The sequence below is a fragment of the Syngnathus typhle genome, linkage group LG10 (assembly GCF_033458585.1).
Source record: "Syngnathus typhle isolate RoL2023-S1 ecotype Sweden linkage group LG10, RoL_Styp_1.0, whole genome shotgun sequence".
In the NCBI taxonomy this organism is placed as follows: domain Eukaryota; kingdom Metazoa; phylum Chordata; class Actinopteri; order Syngnathiformes; family Syngnathidae; genus Syngnathus; species Syngnathus typhle.
Genome location: NC_083747.1, coordinates 4,831,847 through 4,853,747, shown reverse-complemented (window position 1 = coordinate 4,853,747; position 21,901 = coordinate 4,831,847). Strand labels below are relative to the sequence as shown.

General features: G+C 39.6%; 5 protein-coding genes across 8 annotated transcripts; 3 read left to right on the top strand and 2 right to left on the bottom strand.

The window, feature by feature from the left end:
- The first annotated feature begins 1,747 nt into the window (after positions 1-1,747).
- On the top strand, positions 1,748-3,736 carry clxn (calaxin). Of its 3 annotated transcripts, XM_061288898.1 has the most exons (6): positions 1,763-1,879; positions 2,023-2,181; positions 2,773-2,877; positions 2,946-3,094; positions 3,176-3,280; positions 3,362-3,736. In XM_061288898.1, the coding sequence occupies exons 1-6, from the start codon at positions 1,798-1,800 to the stop codon at positions 3,407-3,409; spliced, it is 648 nt and encodes a 215-aa protein (XP_061144882.1). In that variant the 5' UTR covers positions 1,763-1,797; the 3' UTR covers positions 3,410-3,736. The 3 variants fall into 3 exon arrangements, with proteins under 3 accessions (XP_061144881.1, XP_061144883.1, XP_061144882.1); XM_061288897.1 differs by having other exon boundaries at positions 1,748-1,879; positions 3,176-3,736; XM_061288899.1 differs by lacking the exon at positions 2,023-2,181 and having other exon boundaries at positions 1,757-1,879; positions 3,176-3,736.
- rbm48 (RNA binding motif protein 48) lies at positions 3,737-5,653 on the bottom strand. Its single transcript, XM_061288863.1, has 5 exons — positions 5,512-5,653; positions 5,199-5,389; positions 4,866-5,011; positions 4,159-4,727; positions 3,737-3,850 (listed from the first exon to the last, which is right to left on the bottom strand). The coding sequence occupies exons 1-5, from the start codon at positions 5,629-5,631 to the stop codon at positions 3,788-3,790; spliced, it is 1,089 nt and encodes a 362-aa protein (XP_061144847.1). The 5' UTR covers positions 5,632-5,653; the 3' UTR covers positions 3,737-3,787.
- A 1,272-nt stretch (positions 5,654-6,925) lies between these two features.
- On the bottom strand, positions 6,926-8,921 carry LOC133160824 (trypsin-like). The gene is made up of 5 exons (XM_061288893.1): positions 8,840-8,921; positions 7,904-8,063; positions 7,574-7,836; positions 7,256-7,392; positions 6,926-7,181 (listed from the first exon to the last, which is right to left on the bottom strand). Exons 1-5 carry the CDS (start codon positions 8,877-8,879, stop codon positions 7,032-7,034), a joined length of 750 nt encoding a protein of 249 aa, XP_061144877.1. The 5' UTR covers positions 8,880-8,921; the 3' UTR covers positions 6,926-7,031.
- A 5,966-nt stretch (positions 8,922-14,887) lies between these two features.
- Positions 14,888-18,514, top strand: LOC133160802 (chemerin-like receptor 1). Of its 2 annotated transcripts, XM_061288862.1 has the most exons (4): positions 14,888-15,033; positions 16,055-17,196; positions 17,750-17,790; positions 18,416-18,514. In XM_061288862.1, exons 2-3 carry the CDS (start codon positions 16,066-16,068, stop codon positions 17,750-17,752), a joined length of 1,134 nt encoding a protein of 377 aa, XP_061144846.1. In that variant the 5' UTR covers positions 14,888-15,033; positions 16,055-16,065; the 3' UTR covers positions 17,753-17,790; positions 18,416-18,514. The 2 variants fall into 2 exon arrangements, with proteins under 2 accessions (XP_061144846.1, XP_061144845.1); XM_061288861.1 differs by lacking the exons at positions 17,750-17,790; positions 18,416-18,514 and having other exon boundaries at positions 16,055-17,702.
- Positions 18,515-19,097: 583 nt separating this feature from the next.
- LOC133160801 (chemerin-like receptor 1) lies at positions 19,098-21,522 on the top strand. The gene is made up of 2 exons (XM_061288860.1): positions 19,098-19,182; positions 20,375-21,522. Exons 1-2 carry the CDS (start codon positions 19,122-19,124, stop codon positions 21,481-21,483), a joined length of 1,170 nt encoding a protein of 389 aa, XP_061144844.1. The 5' UTR covers positions 19,098-19,121; the 3' UTR covers positions 21,484-21,522.
- The last annotated feature ends 379 nt before the right edge of the window (positions 21,523-21,901 follow it).

Genomic DNA, 21,901 nt, shown 5'->3' with positions numbered 1-21,901 from the left:
ATACAACTCGGCACTTTAGAGCGCCACGTTGTCCATACATGCATGTTTTTGTCATGCCCGTCCGTCCCAGAGCACGCTCGGCCGGCAACTTCCCTCAGCCACACCCCTTCATCACTGAAGTGTCTATCACCTGTTCCCTCTCGTTGTCTCATGTATTTAAACCCTGCCCGTGTGTTCCTCCTTGTCGGTGTCTTCTGTTGTGTTCCGTCCCTGCCTGCTCCCGGTGTTCCTGTTCCTGTCGTCTGGTTTCCCCCCGGTTTGTCTGGAGGCTCACGGTCAGAATTTTATCCTTGTCTAAGTGGACTTCTGTCGGTCAGTCTGTCTGTTTGCTGGCCGGCTGTGTCTTCGGTTCCCCACCTACCTCCCTTCCAACTCCCTGTCCCTTCAATAAATCCCGGTTCAAGCTGCTTTTGGTCGCCCTGGCTCAAATCATTCCTGACAGTTTTGGGGGACTTGGGAGAAAGCCAGATTGTAGGGTTGTGAGTATGTGGAGAACAATGCCACACAAGAAGGCCTGATCAAAGATTCCAACCCAGAACCTGCAAACTATCGCGCTGCTTCATTGCATCATATTATTGTATTTACATGGCCATCAGAGGACTTAAAAAATGCCCTTCCCCCCTTTTTTTTTTTTGGTGTTTCTTTTTTACAAGCCAATCTGTTGACCGCTCATGAAGGTCCACACCCTTCTTTAACCACATGAGCTGCTTGAGCTGATCAGCACATGCAGCACGCACTCCATGGCTGGCACAAATAGAAAGCCACCAGGAAGCTGATGTCATGTGAAGCAGCTGGGCCAGTCCATGAGTATAAGAGAGGAGGTCAACTAGATGTGTTATTACTCTGACCTTTGTCTGTTTATGTGCTCAAATGGACTTTACACATGGAGGATGACGTTTCAACTAGATGACCGTATTCTTGAATGGCTATTCAATGGAAAATGTTGCATTTTTAGTTGACGACTGACTGTATTTTTCTTTTTGGATTGCTGCGATTGGCTGGCAAAGAGTCCAGGGTGTAACTCGCCTCTTGCTCAAAATCAGATGGTTAGGCTGCAGCTCGGCCATGACATTTAAGCAATATACGGACATCGGTTGTCTTCCTTTAAAAAAAAAAAATTAAACCATGTCATGTAAAAAAAATACATTTTAGGCTCTCTGATTTATTTAAAAAGAAAGTTAAAGTCCAATATGCGTTTTTCTAAAAAATCTGATGTATAATCAAATATGTAAACATCTATGAAACTTGTGTAATGTCATAATTCATAGATGAGAAGAACATTATTGTTTTTCGAATTTAACGGGAGAGTTAAGAAACATTTTTGACTTTTAATGATCTTTAGACACTTTATCATTTAAAAAATGACCAAAACTTCAATGAGATACAGATAGACAAAGGTACACGTTTCTTTTTTTTCTTTTAGTTTTTGGTTATTTTAAGACGAGTTGTGCAAAAGTATTATTTTAAAAAATGTGAAAAAAAACCCTGCATTTTATTTGCCAATTTTACGGAAAACGGCTCACTGGACCGTAACCGTGAACCTTAGAAACGCATTTCTCAAGTATTGAAAAAGGAGCAGTGCACGTCGTACTTTGCTCAGTTCCTGACATACATACAGCAAATTCTGCATAAACCCTAATCAGCAATAGCCTTTGTGCATGAGAATAAACGAGGCAATATAAAATCGTTCCTGTGAATTTTGTCAACGTACGCCCTTCAATTCTAGGGCGAGCTTGGTGGTTGCTATGGCAACAAAACGTCAACTTCACCTCGCGCTCCGCCACCACAGCGACTAAAATGTTGCCCGTAAGAAGGTCGAAAATGTCCAAAAGGATGCTACAAAACCTCGCGGAAAGCATTTGCAAGCAAGTGGCTCACTGTGAGTATGTTTCCCTTTTTATTGATTATTTTATTTATTTGAAAAGTTTTGAGTATTGCGCAAACTTTTGCTTTGTTAAGGCACTACTGCCGCACAGCGCAACGACGCTCATTCGTTCTTGTTTTTTCTTTTATTGGGCCTAGTCAATAAAAGAGAGGTGGAGTGCCTTATAAGAGAGTTTCATTCGTTATTAGAGGAGCCGGTGAGTCCTGCGAGGTCAGTTGGCGGATTGGACAGATGGAAATTGAGAAATTTCCTGCACATCGCTTTTGGAGTCACCAACGACACAATTATGGATAGTGGTAAAATACTTTCACAATCACATGGAGTGGCTAGAAAAAGTCTCAACACACCTGTTCAACTGCTAGTTTTTTTGTTTTTTTTTAAAGGAAACCATGTTTAATTTCTAGTATTGTCACAGTTGTGCCCTGTTTTTGGATGACTGTTTTTGTGGATAGATTCTTTGATACCCTTCTTCTGACTTTTCTGATGCCATGGAAACTCAGCAGACCATAAAATGTAGTGGGGAAAAAAATGTCAGGAAAAGCCTACGAGAACACCTGAGCTTTATTCGATGTTTAACTTGAGTTTGACTGTGAGTAGGTCATTCTCAACAAAAGGCTACATCCGGTGTTATGAGGGGGTGTGCACATTTGCGCAACCACATCATTTCAGTTTAGTTTTACTCCCCCCCCCCTACAAGATTGCTGTCTTGACTCATAAAGGCATAGTTGAGTTTTTTTTTTTTTTAATGGTCTAATTTTTGGGGGGCATTCACAAAAACAGGCATTTGAACAGGGGTGTGTAGACTTTTAATACCAATTGATTTACAATACACCTTCTCTCAAAGGACTTTCCATATGGGATGAATTACATTTTATTTGTCTCTGCAGTGTTTCGGACATTTGACAAAGACAATGACGGTTTTGTCAGCTTGAAAGAATGGATTGAGGGACTTTCGGTCGTTCTTCGTGGCACCTTGGATGAAAGAATAAAATGTAGGTCTGAAAGATTACAATTCAAAGGAGGACCTCTCGCACTAAGATTTCTTTCGCCGTTTCTGTAGACTGCTTTCACGTGTACGACTTGAACGGTGACAAGTATATCTCCAGAGAGGAGATGTTGCAAATGTTGAGGTACAGCCTCAGACTACCTGGGGAAGAGGATCCTTATGATGGCATCAAAGACCTAGTAGAGATCACACTCAAGAAGATGGTGTGTATACTTGAGCAGGTTTTGAAGAATTCAATCTTTACATGATTATTCAACTCTGTTTTATATTCTCTCCATTCTTAGGATCACGACCACGACGACAGGATTTCTTTGGATGACTTTACGAAATCCGTGAAAAAGGCGAACCACGTCCTTGAGGCTTTTGGAACGTGTCTCCCTAACATCACAGTAAGTTCAATGAGTTGTCAAGCATTCCACAATCACAACTTTTTTCTATTTAAAATATTTTCTTTTTTTTTCCTTTTCCAGAGGATTGACACCTTTGAGCAGCGTGTATTTCAGAGTCAAGTGCACTGATGATCAAAGTTTATTAATTTTTTTATATGCATGCAACGTCCGTCCATTTTCTATACTGTTTGCCTTGACCTCATTAAGGTTATAGGTGAGCTAGAGCAATCCCAACTGATTCAGGTCAGAGGTCGGGTACACACCTGACTGGTTGCCAGGCAACCACAGGCCATATAACTCTTCCCACTTACATTCACGCCTATGGACTACTTAGTTTTCAGTTAGCTCAACATAAAAGGAGTTTGCATCCGAAGCAGGAGTTTGTGAAGAAAATCTACACAAGCACGGGAAGAACCTGCAGAATGTGTCAAGAAATTAAAAAGATGTCCAAAGAAATCATTTGAAATGTTGTTTTAATAATATAGGCGAAGAGAATATCAATCAGGGTCAAATTCGCCGACGTGGTTTGACCTTTTTTTCCACTGGTTTGAGGTCAGGGACAGATTCCACCTAAGGGGGAAAAAAATATATTTAGGAATTTTTATTGATTACGAAGGAATTAAATAGCAACAGCATTTGACTTTTAATAGTCAACAGAGAAATTTAATAACCAATGAAATATTCTTTTTTTAATGACGGGAGAGCCAATAGCACCTCCGCTGGTTGCAGCTAAGTACTGCACTGCATTTTGATGAATCAACGTTGAAAATCTGTTTACCTCGCATCACATCACTGTCTTATTAATTTATATGTAGATTTTCAAAAGGTCAATTTGCCATTATGACTCACAATTCTAAAAGACAAGAGGAAAATGCTACCTGTTTCAATGTGTTCCTGATTAGGTTGACAGATGTGTTCAGCGAAACGTCGTCCATGTCCAGTTTAGGAGCGTCCTCTAGTTTCGGTCCGATGAGTGGCTCATTTTTTCCGACGACCTCAGTCGACGAATGTGACACAATTTCTATCCTCTTGCGTTTTCTGCTCTCCAAGTGCGCTGTCCTTGGTACAAACGTGACGGCAGACGGCTGATTGGAGGTCGGTGTATCTCGTGTACCTCTGGATTTATGGGAGTGATTTTGGCTTGAGTCCGATGCAGCCGCTACTTCTTTGGCATCAACGATGGCATTGTGCAATGTGCCCATTTTGTCCTCAGTCGGTGCAGGTTGGTGGTGCCTTTCGTGAGGGGAGTAGTGATGCTCCAGAGGAGGAAGTGGCAGTAGAGGAAAGGGTGAATGATAGTCAACGTTCCAACTCTCGCCTTCATTGTTCGTTTCACAGTGAGTGGGAACACCGGGCGGCGGGGGTTCTATCTGTGTGGATTCTGCCGTTGTGGGCTGTGCTGATGCAGGTTCCTTGTTCACTGCCTCTTCCTGTTCCTTATCTCGAACTATGGATCAAAGAAGTATTGTCCATTTTTGTGCAATATCTGTGACTGGCTGTAACCCAATTTACATTTATTCAAGTTTTTTTCCCTTTTAGTTATTGTTTCTTTTTTAGTGTGGCCCAAAGTTAGTAGGCCTCTAACCTCTGTTCTGCGCCATCCTCATGACATATCTCCTCCGGTCCTGCAGCTTCATCCTGGTGTCCTCCACAGTCTCATACTCAGGTACGTAGCAAACATGCAGCACGCCACCATAGAAACTCTTCTCATCCATGTGTCGTTTGGCAGCTCTGAAAAAGAATTAAAAAACGACTACTTTCGGATGAGAGCTATATCGTCATCCCTTAAATAGAAGTTTAATAAAATAAGATACTTGATTACACCACTTTAAGTGTATTAATCAGGGAAGTGAAATTTCCTTGAGTTTTTACTTTTCTCAAGACTTTTTACTTTTAAGTCTGCATGATTGTTAAGAACCTGGCACTTGTGAGCTTCTGGAACTTGACAAGGTAGACCTCAGTAAACTCCTCGGCGGGGTACTCATCCAAGGGTCTGTACTCTTGCACGACTCCATACAGAGCACACAGCTGGATAAGTTCTGTCATAACTCCAATGGCAGGGACCCCTTGGACCATCACATAACACGACTCCAAATTGATGGTGTACACCTGACAAGAAGATACAGAAGACGCTGTTTTGTTTACCTTTCCTTGCATCGCACAGGACAGCGAAGCTAACGATAACATTCAATCCTCGACTTTATTTGAGATTGCAAGACTTTATAAATTACCTTTACGGCCCTAGCTTGCCTCCCATCACGATATTTTGGTCGAGAAATGCACACTTTCCGCTGTTTGTGGTGTTTATAAACATCGGGAGCTTTCCAGCAGCTACTTTTCGCCGCCGCCATGTTTGATGGAAATGTATATCCGGCAGGTAGTCTTTCAAAATAAGGGTTTTTCACGAAAGTGGCTGCATGGTTGGAATACGCGGAGTGTGCGCCTTTTTCCTTTATTTTGAATTATAGAAGGAAGTAATTTATTAAATCATATCAAGTGGAACATGTTCCCACGAGAAATTTACGCAATTGTAGCGTATTTTAGCAATTTAGCTACAAATTGATTTTTATCAACTTTATCAAATCAATTAGAAATACATCGCTGACCTTTTTCTCTTCACAAAAAAAAATCTAGAAAAATATATTATATATAATAAAATATATCAACGCCAAAGAAAAATGTCAAAAATGTGACTGATAGCAGATATGTCAATTGTACCTTCTGCCATCTAGCGGAAGAGCATTTAATTGTTCTGTCTGTCAGTGTTCATCACTGGCATTATTTGTTGTAATAAACAATTTAAATATAATTTCCGAAGCACATTTATCCTGTGACACACTAATATACAGTAATCACTGCGGTGGTGTACAGAAAATTGCTTACCTACGTGACATTGATGAAACTATTGGCAGGCCGTTGACAGGCGAATCTATCCACAAGGCTTTAAAATGGTTGAGATTCCAATATTGTGCCAAATAACATCCGCACAGATCATGTACCCACGCTTCTCCACTAGCTCAATACTTAAAATTTGATATACTTGGCTGTAAATAACCAACTACAACATTTTCTGTTTGTTTCCCCTGTATTTAAGTTCACACATAACCACTAAAACATGTCCTTCCTATTACACTTTAGTGAAGAGCAAAACCGGTTAAATACTACATTTGGAACTACACTGATCTCCATGCAGTGATTATGGAGAAAGGCCAGAGTGTGTGCATGCTTTGCAATTTTAAAGCCGCATAGTGCAGCGTCACAGTATCTTTTGCTTTAGTGATTTATAGTTCTGTTGACGATAAATGTCATGTTCTTACATTTGTGTTCTGCTCAGGATTTTTGTACATGACCAGTTTGCAGACATTTTATAAAAACACAGTTTGCGGTAGGGTTAAATAATTTGGAAAAGCTTGAGAATTGCTACTTAAATCAGGATAATGCTTACCAACATTATAAATTGTGCCACTGGCATACTAATGAAACCCTTGGATGTGACCAAAACATCTGTCAGTCAAGTTTGATTGGATCCATTCACATTATAAATAGATAACTAAATACATACATACATACATACACAAAAACGTAAATAAATGAATAAGACCTCACATGCTTTGTGCCAGTGTGGGAAAAAGTGAAAGAAATGCACAGGTTCTCATGTGATTTATTTTTAGCCTGCACTCACATGCTGTATGTTGCCACACTGATGGACCACAATGACACTTCAAAATGTTCTCGCACCACTTTTATAAGTCTAGCCTGTTATCATTGTCTTCTGGATCCATGTGACGTAATTGCACAATTTAGTATATACGCCGGGCTTGTTTCTTAGCGCACAGCCTTTCCCCCATGACACAACTCCTTGGAGCACGCCGTTACATGTCATTGGACCCCCGGAATCACCCTAAGAATGAAAATTATGACAAAAGCTGTTTCTTCATGAGGCAGAAACACTGTTAGATGACATCTCCAAATTACCTGACAGGAGTCCTTGCCTCCCTCCAGATAACCGGCGCAGATCATGTTGTCAGTGATTTGGAAAGGATATGCATTAAAGCATGCATCATCACTCAGAAGAGGAACATCCAGGCACTGCAGCGTATGAGGATACCTCGCTATATATAACGTATGACAGAGAATTTAGTGAAAGTCCTTCACAGTCTGTTTTTAGGCACAGTGGCATCATTGACTAAAACTACCTGTAAAGTAAAATAAAAGTACAAACAAAGGAAGTGAGGAGGAAGATATCAACTAATAGTATTACAGCACTTGTATGACTTTAGTCACATGACTCACAGCCTTCATCACTGGGGCGAAGGCTCCCCCAACCAGAAACATGGCACATGGTTCCATCAGTGGCACATTTAGAAGGGAGCGTCGCTGGTCGCACGAAGCTGTTCAGAGAAGCGGGTCGACTCAGCTTGATGAGCATGATGTCACTGTCCTGTGTGCTGGGATTGTAGTCAGGGTGGCGGATGAATTTTGCAGACATGATGTGCTGTTCAGGGCCCTCCAGCTCCCAAATGTCATGCTCACCCAGCCGGACCTCCACATTGGATCTAGATGAGACATTTTAAGCTTAGTGTGGAAACCCGTGATTTAAAAAAGTAATAGGGATCGTCTTACTTTGTTCTGCAATGGGCAGCAGAGAGCACCCACTCTGGGGACAGGAGAATCCCTCCACAGAAGTTGTATCCCGTGAAGAGAGACACTTGGTAAGGCACTGAGTTTCTTGGACACTCGTACCCGCCAACTATCCTGTCGTCATCCTTCAGGACAGCTCCAGCTAAAATTGACAAACCATTAACCAGGCGTCGCATGTGCAATGTCTAAATAAATAAAAAACATCTTCATATGCTATTTAAAAATTATTATTATTATTATTATTAGACGACAAGGAAGGAAGCAAAAAATGCAATTGGAAAAAAAAATCTTTTAGTAGGACTCATCACACATTTTCTTAACTGGCTGACATCAACTTGTTTTCATTTCTTTGATAGTGAGAGACCATTCTGATGATCGATAAATCCACACACGTTCAGTTCAAGTTGAGATAAATATTAGCCACGTCCAAGAATTTCAATTATCAAGCCAATTTTAATACCTCACAAAAACAAACCCATCTGGGTTTGTGTAAAAAAGTAATTACACACAGTTTTTGGACAGCTCTGTTCAGTTTTACTGGCCACACCCAGCCATGATTACTGCCGGGTTTGTCGAATTGAGAAATGATTTCTGTCTATAAATCACTGCTTATGCAACGTTTTAAAGGGCAGCATGTTTTTGGCAAAGTTCAGCATGATAAAATCTATTCAACGTGATTTCTTGAAGAAACTATGTAAAAATGTCTCTGCTCATGCGGTCATCAGAGCAAAACTCACTCGTCACTCAAAAATAATCACGGGAGGGATTGGAAAAAATAAAAGTCACTAGACCAAATCGCTGAGTTGGCAACACTGACTCTGCTTTTGTGAACTAGCTACCTGGTTCACCGCCATCTTGTTAGTCTAAGTGTAACAAAACTGCTCCTTGGGTCTAGTATGCAATTTATTCTTACTATACCTGCACTTCCACAGAGAGCGAGGAGAACCAGAAGCTTCATTGCCTTCAACCACCAGTCCAGCTAATGTGACTTCAAGTTAGCCCTCTCAGCAATGAGTTCTCTTATCAACATTTTCTCAAGGTCAGACACTCGACATCTGCTCCAATACCCATAAAATGTTGATGTTACACAATAGCGGAAAAAATGTGAGCACATGAACCTTAAAAAAAAATATATACATTGTATTTTTTAATGCTAAATTTTTGCCAATGTGCCACCCTTTTATTTATTTACTTATTTATTTATTTATTTATTCGTTCGTTTATTTACTTATTTATATTTATGTTTTTTTTTTATTTTGTGTTTTGAAAAGTTCAACTATAATATTTTAGAAATGTTGCTGAACCAAAGGTAAATTATCTTTAAAGATTCAAACATTTCGATCTTGTTTCTTTATTAATTCGTTTGCCCGATTATTGACAGTATTTCAGAAGATGCCAATAGCTCATAATCATGACAGGAAATTTGTGGCTATATTGCAACACGTAATGTTCTTCGCGTCACTTTCGACAATCCTAAAATGTGAGTCACCTGTATGTTACGAGTGAATAACTCATTTTCGTTTATGGTTATTAAGTCAAATATGTGAATTCATTGTGCGGTGGCTTTATGAGTCAGAGCGGCTTTCTCATGTATGGACATATAGGCCGTAATCAACAACAGAGAAGAACACGGCTAAATGGGAGAGTGCGTTGAACCAAACCCTGTAATTATACACTCAAGACTTAAATACAACACATTCCCTTCCAGCACAGGCAGGTTCTACCTCAGTTTTGCATAAACATCCATCTTCATTTTACAATTCATGGCATGTGCTTTTTGACTTGAAATAAACCACAAAGCAAATTTAATTGGCTGCGCCCTGTTGAGTAATTCCTCGAAACAACTACCGTAATTTTCCATGTATAATACATGTACATTAGAACATGTACTGTACTATTATCCTTGCTATTCATTTCTTAGGATTGTATTTGATCTGGAATAAACTTTACTTGGCTGCTTTTCACCTCGTAAATTGTAAGCAATGATAACATGAGCAGTGTCTTTTATATCGCCGGTGTCAGGCGCAATCCTTGTACCTCCAAAATCACTTTTTAGGAGACCCCCTAAACATTGTTTAATCATTAACATTGTATTGTCAAAAACAGCAAGCCATGAAATTCACATAAGAGGTTCCGGCCCGACGCCAGCAATATGCTCAATAATGGTGGCTTACCAATACTTCCTCCTTGCCCACGTGAAGGGGTGAAGGGGCTCGTTGAGATAGCTGGGAACTTTTTCAAACAAAGATACCAATCTTTTTCTTTGTTCGTGTCACATATCATATTTGTATAAATGTACACGTATTTCACATTTGGCCAAAGACACCAGACATTTTTTCTAGATTTGGTCACATGATGTTCCCCATTGGATGCTACAAACCAAGAACTTTTTCTGTCTTATTTGTTTTTTTACCTTTCTATTGCTCTTGTGATGGTAATGTTACTACCTACTAAATCAAGACAAATCATTTGTGATTCTTTATCAAACTTTACCCATATAAACCTGTCGCCATCTGTCAGATTTAGTTTTGGTGTCTACGTAGCTGTTGCTAGGCAACATTGGTAAGGCTTGCCCATTTGACCAAGTGCGATATGTAAATTGGCAGAGAAAGACATACACATGATTTAAGTTTATTTTTTTCACTTTCGTGGCCGATCAGAAAATGTGGCACTTATTGCATTTATTTTAGTTCATAAACTAAACAAATACATTATTTTTTAGAAATGAACTTAGTCACCCAACTGCTTAAGGGTTTGATTTTTTTTTTTTTTTTTAGATTTCTCTGTCCCATGTGACACCCAGATGCCGCTTTCGTGACACATCTGCTTAGCAGAATTGATTAAACTGTATAAATAAAAAACATTTGTTTGTAAAATAAATAAATACATTTCAGCATTGCGTGTGAACTCATAGCATTAGTCGAACTGTTAATTTTAGTATTGCTGACCTTGCAACAAGTGAAGAATTCTGTTTATTTGACCACCTGATGCCCCCATGTTTAACCAGTTCCAGTTCCCCACTTCTCATTCAACTGTGCCTCCAAATAAACTGCTCTGGAGAAAGGAAGCACTGTATGACTTATGCATTACCAGGCTTCTTTTCTGTCAGACGGAGCCAAGGTTGATTATTCATATCCCTCAACTGGTCTGCTGGAAGGCACCAAACGTTGTGGTGGAAAGTATAAGGACCATAGTAAGGAAGTGGTTACGGTTGTTGAGGCTCAGCTTTTTTTTTTTTTCCCTCTTGTGTGTGGTGTATTCCATAAAAAAACAAAAAAAAACAGAACACTTCAATGAGGCATAATGTGGACAAGCACAGTTGGCACTCATTTTGACTTGAAAAACAAAATCCCCGAGCTTTCCACACTCAAGCAGACAAGGATCTGATTCCCAGTCAGTACCGCAACAGGACCAACAAACCTTTGAGGGTTGGGCTAACTACAGATTCCCACTATATATGTCTTTATGACGCCGCCGTGACTGGAATCCAAAAGTTCCATCACCCCCCCCCCAAAAAAAAAAAAGAAAAAAAGCCCGTGTGAGCTTAACTATTTTGCACTGCGTATAGCTATGATAAGTACCGGGTGAATTACAGTAGAGCGACTGTGAAAGCTAGACTATGTTATTAGCGCTCCATTGCGCCACACGCAAAGACACAGACAGTAGCGTGCTCACATTGTCGTTTCGAATTTGGGGTTATTCCCCCACCTCCTATAATGCTATATCATGAATAATAAAGCCGCATACTCCGACTGCATATATCATCCCGCTCTGGCATTCTCTTTAAACCTCCACTGGTTCCTTTTACACACCCAAATTGGTATTTGTGTGGTGTACACATAATTGCACGTTTGCTTGGTAAATCAAGAACTCTGGCAAAGCGCTACGCTCAGAAGGCTTCCCTCAAACTATAGCCTTGGAATGACTATTAATATCCACTACAGACAAGCAGCAAAATGCTGCGTCTTTTGCTTCTGTGAAATGACTGAGGCACCAAAATGTTTAGAGGGGGATAAATCTTCACGCAGATATGAAAGCTGGTGTTTGTCAAGAACATTTCATTGGATTTAAACGAGTCTGGTCTAGACTTAAACTCGAACGAGTTTACTGAATTGGACTTTTTTTGGTTAAGGTACAGGCAGATGAGTGTTGGTTATTGATGTTTCTGAGATGAAATAATTGGTGATGAGTCCTCCCACGCTGTCCAAAAAGGGCGTTGTTCAAACTCAAGATGAGCGCCAAAGTGTGTAAATGGACACAATCCCTGAGTTTGAGTTTTTCTTACACCCCCTTTTCTCATTCTTCCTCCCCCTCACATCTGGACTATTGGCAGGGATCAGTTCCTGTGCGGTTGTGTTTGTATATTAGCGGGGGACTTGGTTTTGGGTTGGGCAGGTTTTGGTAGCTTACTATGCACCGTTTTGAGACTTATTGTGTTTTACCGCGGGAAGATGTGAAATCAACAAATCTACAATCATCATTGTTAAGCCTAAATCTTTCAAATCCAATGCATTTGACCCGACGTTGAAAAGGGTTAGGGTTCGGGTTAGGTCAACAAAATTTCAGTTTGAACTGTTAGCATATTGTAGCTTCTTTTTTTTTTCTGTCTTTCTTTTTTTATCCCAAAATCTCTGTGATTTGGTGTAGGACAACAGAATACTGGCTTTATTTATTTATTTATTTATTTATTTATTTATTTATTTATTTATTTATTTATTTATTTATTTATTTATTTAGTTAGTTAGTTAGTTAGTTAGTTAGTTAGTTAGTTAGTTAGTTAGTTAGTTAGTTAGTTAGTTAGTTAGTTAGTTAGTTAGTTATTTGTGCCAAATGGTGAGCTCTGTTTTGCATGACAAGGCGTCAGAATGTTGCATAAGTCCTCGGCCAATATTCGTTAGGAGAGCATCAAAGACTTTGCATGTGTGCATTATGTTTTCTTTTAGTTTTGTGCCTGAGATTTATTCATACAAAGGCCCAGATGGAACCGTTGGTCTTAAGTAGAGAACAACATGAGAAGAGAAGAACAGGAAGTTCCAGTGTCCATTTTAAAATTTACTTCCATGGCTTGGAATCGATAAAGTCTCTAACGCTTTCTTCCAGTCATGACGCATTTTCATTTGCCATGTTTTGCAACATTCCTCGAGACTGAAAAAAAAAAAACATTCAACCATCAACCCAATTTCATGTCAAACAGATGTATGAATGGCGTAGCGAGTCGGGCTGCAAAAACCAAGAAGACTAAGCATGCGGGAGGAAGCGTGACCACAGGGTTAAAGTGAGATGCTGACTGAAAGGTATAGAGCTATACTTGAGGGACACCAACATGAGATTGATTTTCACTTTCTCCGCGACAACACTCCCACTTCGTTCCATGCATTCCGCTTACTCATGTTTTTGTATATGTTCACCCCATCCTGTTGATGAAGCGCTTTATGTTTTAATTCGGTTTTTACGACACCCCATTGAAACGCTCAATTGGAAAAGACGTGTCACCTTTTGGCTAGTTGTCAGAAATAATGACTGGATGCTTTGAAAATCAATTAAAGCTGATATCTTTATTTTTAAATCTTATGATTTTTTTTTCTGGGCTGTGTTTTGAGGCCATATCTGGTTTAGTGGATTGCATGGTTTGCGGATAACAGTTTGGATACTGCCCATCTGGAGATTCCAACATGCTTCTTTTTGGGCATGGCCTTTGACTGCCAAATGTTTCAGGAATGTATGGTGGTGTGAAAGAAGACAAAAGCATTCCCAAGTGACCAGAAACATGCTGACCTCTGAAAAACTTTTTGGACTTTGCTTTGTGAAACCCCTATGCCATATGCAATCGTGCTTACATATAAGATTGAATCTTTCAATAAATTAATTGTTTTCATCTATCCACTTTTTTCTTCATCCAGCTATTTTTCCCTTCCATCGACCTGCATGTACATTCATTCATTCATCTCCTTCCATGACACCGCACCTCGTCTGTCCGACCATTGATCGGTCTGTTTGTCGTCTATCCATTCATTCAATTCCTGTCATCCACAAATTGTCTATCCTTCTACCCATCCATCAAACTCTTTCTCTGTACATTATCCATCCATCCATCCACCCACCCATCCATCCATCCTTGCATCCATCCAGCCACGCATCCATTCACGCATCCATTCACGCATCCATCCAGCCACGCATCCATTCACGCATCCATTCACGCATCCATCCATCCATCCATCCGTCCATCCATCCATCCATCCATCCAGGCAGCCTCTCTGGCTGCAGTCAGTTTTCAAGCGCATACACTGTCCTCACACTGCAGCGTTCACCTACTCACGTCAAAGCCAGGAATATGTTTTAAAGACATAATTTGTTCCTCCACGCCTGTTTTGCTTTGGACTCATCATTGTCCAAAGTGGAGTGGACAGCTGCAAAGATGTTTTTTTTTTTTTCCGTCTCCCAAGGAACAGCTTAGTAACCCTAATTATTGACAGATGCTGCTGTGACTTTTCTTTTACACACCAAAAGGGTACATTACAAATATGTTACCTACATGCCCAGATGTCATTTCAAAGTCAGCGCACAGCAATTAAAGTTAACCTCAAGAAAACATGAACTCGGCCCACGATGAGAAAAACATGTCGCGATTGGTGAAATTGAAGAGACAGCACCTCCTTGCCCTAACAGGTTGTCATCTCAACATAGCCCCAACTGATGATTCACTTTGTTTGATTGTGTTGATGCTTTTACTTGTGGACTTTCCCAAAAGACAATTGCTCTTATAAGTCTTCAAAAAAAAAAAAAAAAAAACACACATACCTATCCTCACATACTTTGTGTGTGTGAACGTGTGTGTACATGTGTGTGCTTTATCTTCCATCCAATGTGAACAAACTTGCATTTACTTTCTTGCATGTAATGTTGATCTCTCCAAGACAGGAGCAGAGTGAACAAAAACATGACAAAAGCACGAGGGGGCGTAGGAGTGGGGGTAGATTTAGGGGAGCTTGTGGTCCCGCCTCGATGTGGCCGATGACGTCAGACAATTTCATGAGACTGAGTCGAGAGGTTTGCAGCTTGCACGGAGCAGTCGAATCAGAACTTTGCTTCGGACACATCTACACCAGAAGAAGGTATTGTCTTCCTTTTCTTTTTTTCTTGTTATACTTAACAATAATCGTGATTAAGATTGGAACCAAGATGCTTGTTTGAGTAAATAAGACGCAATTGGAAGTTGCAATTGGTTTGATTGATTGATTAAACAGAAGTTCGCGCTGGCTGGTTGAGTGCTTTATTCAGGGTGGCTTATTTTATGCGCACAACTTGAGAAACACTTTTTCGTTGTCCATCGTTATGAATTAGTACGAATAGAAAGATGTCGTTACTCCACTGAGCGATGAATTAAAGTTGAGTGAGGGAACATAATAAAGATACTATTAAAAGGATTAAAAAATGTACACAATTGAAAATTGAATAAAATGAAGCAGCCTTTGGATGTGCTTATCAACATCAAATTAATTTATATTTATTTTAGGTAACATTATAATTATTTGGTTAAAAATACTTTTTGTTAATTGATGGAACAAGAACAAAAGAGATGATTTTGGTGTTTTCGCTAGAAGTACATTTGTTAAAAGGCATTCATGTGTTCCGTGACAAATTTATATACAATTAGTCTATTTAATATTGTAAACTTTTTGGGGAAATGTAAAAATCTTCTCGTAAAATGTAATGTTTTTTCTTGTGGTATTACAAAGTACCGTAATTTTCGGACTATAAGTCGCACCGGAGTATAAATCGGACCAGCCATAAAATGCCCAAAAAAGTGAAAAAAAAACATATATATGTATATAAGTCGCTCCTGTGTATAAGTCGCCCCCCCACCCAAATTATGAAAAAAACAAAACGCGATTTATAGTCCGAAAATTACAGTAATTTTATTCTTTTTTTCTTTTTGCTTGCTTTTAATATTACTTTCACATTTAAATTTGTTCTTTATATGTGATTCTCCTGCCCACAATGTTAGTGCTATAATTTTATTTTGTAAAATGAGTACTTCTGAACATTATGACCTTATTCTCATAAAATTACTACCGTCTACTTTTTTTTCTTTCCCAAGGGATAATATGGGGTTATTTTCTGTTTCTTTTGCAGGACTCAGAACAATGATGGACGTAATGGGCACCACGCCTTACTATGATATAAACGTTTCTGATGCCAACATCGCAAACGAGACGTTCTACGAGGACGAGTATGACTACAAGGACGACCACGCCGAGCTGAGGCAATCTCTCAACATCATGTCTCTCATCGTCTACTGCCTGGCTTTCGTCCTGGGCGTGTTGGGAAACGGCGTGGTGATCTGGGTAACGGGATTCAAGATGAAGAAAACAGTCAACACCGTTTGGTTCCTCAACCTGGCTGTGGCCGACTTCCTCTTCACAGCATTCCTTCCTTTGAGCGTGACTTACACCGCCATGGATTTCCACTGGCCCTTCGGCAAGTTCATGTGCAAGCTGAACAGCACCATGAGCTTCCTCAATATGTTCGCCAGCGTTTACATCCTGATGGTGATCAGCATCGACCGATGCGTGTCGGTGGTCTGGCCCGTGTGGGCTCAGAACTATCGCAGCGTGCAGAAGGCGTCCTGTGTGAGTCTGGGCGTTTGGGTCCTGGCTCTGATTCTGAGCACTCCCTATTTTATTTTCAAGGACACTGGGCCGTCGTACAACAATGAAGAAATCATCAACTGCTTCAATAACTTTGCCTTCTCTGATGATTATGTCACGCCACATGTGACCCAGCTGCGAGATTTCCGTCATCAGGCCATGACCATGACTCGCTTCTTTCTAGGATTTGTCATTCCCTTCACTGTCATCGTGTCCTGCTACGCTGTGATAATCCACCGCCTCCGTCGGAACCGTACCTTGGCCAGCCAGTCAAGCCGTCCTTTCAAGATCATCGCTGCCGTCATTGCCACTTTTTTCCTGTGCTGGGCTCCCTATCACATCCTTGCTCTGATTGAGTTGGTCAATCACATGGCTGATTACGACAGCGAAATATTGGACAACGTCATCACGATCGGGGTCCCGATAGCTACCAGCCTAGCTTATCTCAACAGCTGCCTCAACCCGTTGCTCTATGTGTTCATGGGACAAGATTTCAAAGATAAAGTTCGCAAATCCATCCTGAAAGTACTGGAAACTGCTTTCCAGGAAGAGATTTCCCGTTCCTACACCTATACAAACTCAATGGTCACCAGTCGAAGCAAAGAGAAGTCTCTTTCTGAAGCTGAGGTATAAAGCTGCTCATGGTAGAGACTGTAATTGTACATAGCCATCGTAATTGTATACGACAAATAATCACAGATTTTGCCTCAACTGCAACAAATCCACACCAACGATCTTTCCAATGACTGTTTTGCAAACAAGCTGTGCATTTGTAGGCTAAAACATTTTGAGGTATTTTTAGACCATGCTAGCATGCATGTATGGTCACTGCAAAAGGTCTAACTTTACACTATGTATAAATTTAAGTGAAAGGATTGAGCCATCAAGATGGTGGAGTTGATTTTTGTAAATCATGTTATCAAATAAGCAACGTTATACAGTTAAGTAATTCATAATGGCAGCTGCATGAGCTATTTTATTTGACCCCTCTAAGTAGATATGGACTCAATCGGTCAGTGGATGGGTTTGGATATATTAGCACATGACCTGTCTATGAAAGCATAATTGTGATGTAAAAAAATGTAAATGATAAATACAGTATGTGTGTACAATAAAATTGTTTTTTAAGGATTCGTTCTGTGACGCTGGAGTGTAACATCCATTCATCTGTTCTCTCTAGTGACCTCCAGTGGCTCAACAATCCAGACTGTTTAAATTGATGTAAGTCTTTTTTAACTCCCTATTGAGAAGTTTCTAATTATGTGTGTATATATTTTTTTAATATGCGTGTGTGTGTGTGTGTGTGTGTGTGTGTGTGTGTGTGTGTGTGTGTGTGTGTGTATTTATAAATGTGTGTGTGGCTCACTAACGAGCTCATTTTAATCGCGCTGATGTAAACTCTTGTTCAATTTTATCTCCAGATTCAAAATGTTCCCTTATTCTTTGGATGAGCTGCATCCGTCGGTAAAAGGTTTGCTAGTGATTCCATGATGCTTCATGGAGTCTGCTAAGATTCCAGTCTTTACAGAGTTGTTCCATTCCTGAAGATCAGATTTCCAGTCTGAACTTGCCAAGTCCAAGGCACCCAGAATTGAAGGGCTATCATGTGAATATTGTTATTGAGAAGCAGCCACGGTCTCCGTCAGGGTCATGAGCTTTGTGGCCTAATTCCCGTCTGGGGTTGGCTCTGCTGTTTTGGGGTTTTTTAAATGTGTGCTTTGGCTTTTTCTCCTTCTGATTATCGTTGCACAAGAAAATAAAGCCTATTTTCTTGTGTTACACTTTAGTTTATTTGACTTAACTGTTATGGTTACCACTCATTGAATTTTCCTATTCTTTCACACAGGGACACCGCACAAATTGGAGCCATTACCAAGACCCAGCAATTTATCCAGTTGCACAGAACCCAACGAACCAGGATATTGCCTCAACTGTGTCCAGGTCAACTTTACCCTCATTATCTACTTAAGTTTGATAAGGAAAATTCCATTGTTAACCAAAACAGCAGCACCAAAGTATGCTTCTCCAGTCAAAACAGAAATGTTGTCAAAATGGTATCTTTTAAGGCGAGTGGGAAAAGGAGCAACTGTGTCTAAATGTCAGTTAGTAGCCAATAAGTGGGCAAGTTAGAGTAAAGTATCACGTTCTGCTCCTTAATCAAGCACACTGATCATGATCAAGAGTTTTGTGATATTAGTTGCATGTATTTTATGGATTATTCTTAAATAGGTTTCATTCTTTTTCTTTGTTGTTTTAATTTATTTGATGCCTTATAGAATTAGTTACTTGATTGTCCATTAAATCATTTGTTAATAATTTTTCTAGCTAACCTGGGATCCTAATGAGGACAAATGTTACAGATGGATAAATGACTAATGAGAACAGATCTATTGCTATATGTTTTATATGTTTCCTTAGTTTAGAATTAAAAAAGAAATCATTTTAAGCTGCTATAGCTATACACAAAAGAAAAAAAGGTTTTTGTGAAGCGCATAAGAATTCAAGTCACCCAAAATGTGGGGTGTCATCACACCGATTGCATTATTAGAGTGATGGAGTTGAGTAATTTCTCCTTTTCTCACATCTTCAGCCCATCGGACAGCTTTGACGAAGGTACTGTACGTACTATGTTATTGTTAAAGTTTGTTATTTAGTTGGGGTTTATCGCAATAAATTAGATTATTGTTATATATGGTGATCATTTCATTTATTTCAGTAGTACAAGTCAAAAAGTGAACTGATAGTTTTTTTTGTTGGGTGGTTACTTTTATTCATTGCACAACAAACACAACGGAAAATACTTTTCAGAATGCTTCTATCTGTTTAATTATTTTTATTGTTTCCAAAGCAAAATATTAATTGAGTCAACATGTCTTTTTGCTTTAACCTATTATCATGAAAATAATATTAAAAATTATATAATAATCGACATCAAAATGAGTTTCACTCTTTAAATAAAAAAAGAAATTAAGTTTTGCACAATATCCTACTTTATTTCGATAGAGCTTTATTTCTGGCAGCATTAGATCTAAAGCTGAGAAAATAAGCCTCCGGTCATTGCTGCTGGTATATATAGTAGTATATATTAGCTTTGTATTTTATAAGATAGGTGTTCTTACATTTTTGAGTAAATTTAGTTTTTTCCTCCATTTTTACTTGTTGCGCTGTGAGATTTTTCAAATGGAAAATATATATGCGCTGACTAAATAAAGTTTGGGAAACATTTAGACAACAAATGGATTCATTCTTCTCTCCCGTGCCAATAAATGCATTTAAATCTACATCATCAAGTCATCGTCATGTTTACATTTTGTCAGAAGTAAAAAGTAAGAGGATCCGTGATATGACCATGAGGCACACCTTTACTGATAGACAGAAATGAAGTTTTGTCAAAATTAATGCATGGCTAGGTCAAATCACTAAAGATTGAGTCCAGGGAGTCTTTTGTTTACAGTGAAGTGTTCTACGACAATGACATAACTCAAATTTGTTCAAACCGGCCAGAACTATGCAGTAGTATAATTGCAATTACAGTAAATGTATGAATATATGAAAAACACTTAAAGACCATGAATATGAAACAAAACGGAAAATGTGTTTTGCGTTCAACCTTAACAAATATATCAAGTGTAAATAATGTGAGACCGACGAGCCAATTCACTTTAGGACAGTTTGTAAGTTAGCCAACAGGAATAACGACATAAAGGCATCACCATCTTATTGTCAACAGAGGAACTTGCAAAATTGCATGACTCTGTGATGTAGGGATATTTGGACTGAAAAAAAAAAACGTTCTTCTTTTCAGGTTTCAGGACCATGGAGAGCATGACTCCATCTGCCTTTCCAATTAATAAAACCACTGCACCTGAAGAAGACTTCAATGACCTTTTCGGCAATTTTTCCGATCCGCATGAACAGTTGAGAGATTCCCTCAACATCATGTCATCTGTCGTTTACTCTTTAGCTTTTGTCCTGGGCGTGCTGGGCAATGGCTTGGTGATCTGGGTAACGGGATTCACGATGAAGAAAACCGTTAACACAATTTGGTTCCTCAACCTTGCTGTGGCCGACTTTGTCTTCACGGCCTTTCTTCCGTTCAGTGTGACGTACACCGCTTTAGGATTCCACTGGCCATTCGGCAAGTTCATGTGCAAGCTTGCTAGCGCAGTTAGCGCTCTCAACATGTTCACCAGTGTTTACATCCTGACGGTGATCAGCATGGACCGATGCGTGTCTGTTGTGTGGCCTGTTTGGGCCCAGAACCACCGCAATGTCCAAAAGGCGTCCCGTGTGAGTTTGTGTGTTTGGACGCTGGCTCTGATTCTAAGCACTCCATATTTCATCTTCAGAGACACAGGGCCGTCCTTCTTCAGCAAAGAAGTTATTAACTGCTTTAACAACTTTGTATTTTCTGATGACTTTACACCTGAGCTGAATCAACTCCGACTGTTTCGCCATCGGGCGATAACAGTGTCTCGCTTCCTCCTGAGTTTTGCAATCCCCTTCACCGTCATTGTGTCCTGTTACGCTGCCATCATCCATCGCCTCAGAAAGAATCCCAACCTGGCCAGCCAATCGAGTCGCACCTTTAAGATAATTGCTGCCGTTATTGTTGTTTTTTTCCTCTGCTGGGCTCCTTTTCACACCCTTGTTTTATTGGAATTAACAAGTTACACGCATTCAAGTTTAGCGTTCCAAAATGTTATTACGCTTGGACTCCCAATAACCACAAGCTTGGCCTTTATCAACAGTTGCTTAAATCCAGTTCTCTATGTGTTCATGGGACAAGATTTCAAGGATAAAGTTTGTAAATCTATTGTGCAAACACTGCAGCATGCTTTCCAGGAAGAGGACTCTCAAGTGGACTCAAAGACAGTTGAAACCACTCAGGGCAATGAAATGAATTCAGTCTGACTTTGCAAATATAAACAACCAATTAAATTGTTCACCAGACCAACTGTATCTCCATTTGTTGTTACATCTATCTATCTATCTATCTATCTATCTATCTATCTATCTATCTATCTATCTATCTATCTATCTATCTATCTATCTATCTATCTATCTATCTATCTATCTATCTATCTATCTCTCTCTCTCTCTCTCTCTCTCTCTCTCTCTCTCTCTCTCTCTCTCTCTCTCTCTCTCTCTCTCTCTCTCTCTCTCTCTCTCTCTCTCTCTCTCTCTCTCTCTCTCTCTCTCTCTCTCTCTCTCTCTCATAATATATATATTATAAATTATAATATATATATAAATTATTATATATAATTTGTTTATTCACCTTTGTCGAGGGAGAGAGATATTTTTTGGGGCTGGGTTGCCAGAGATGTTT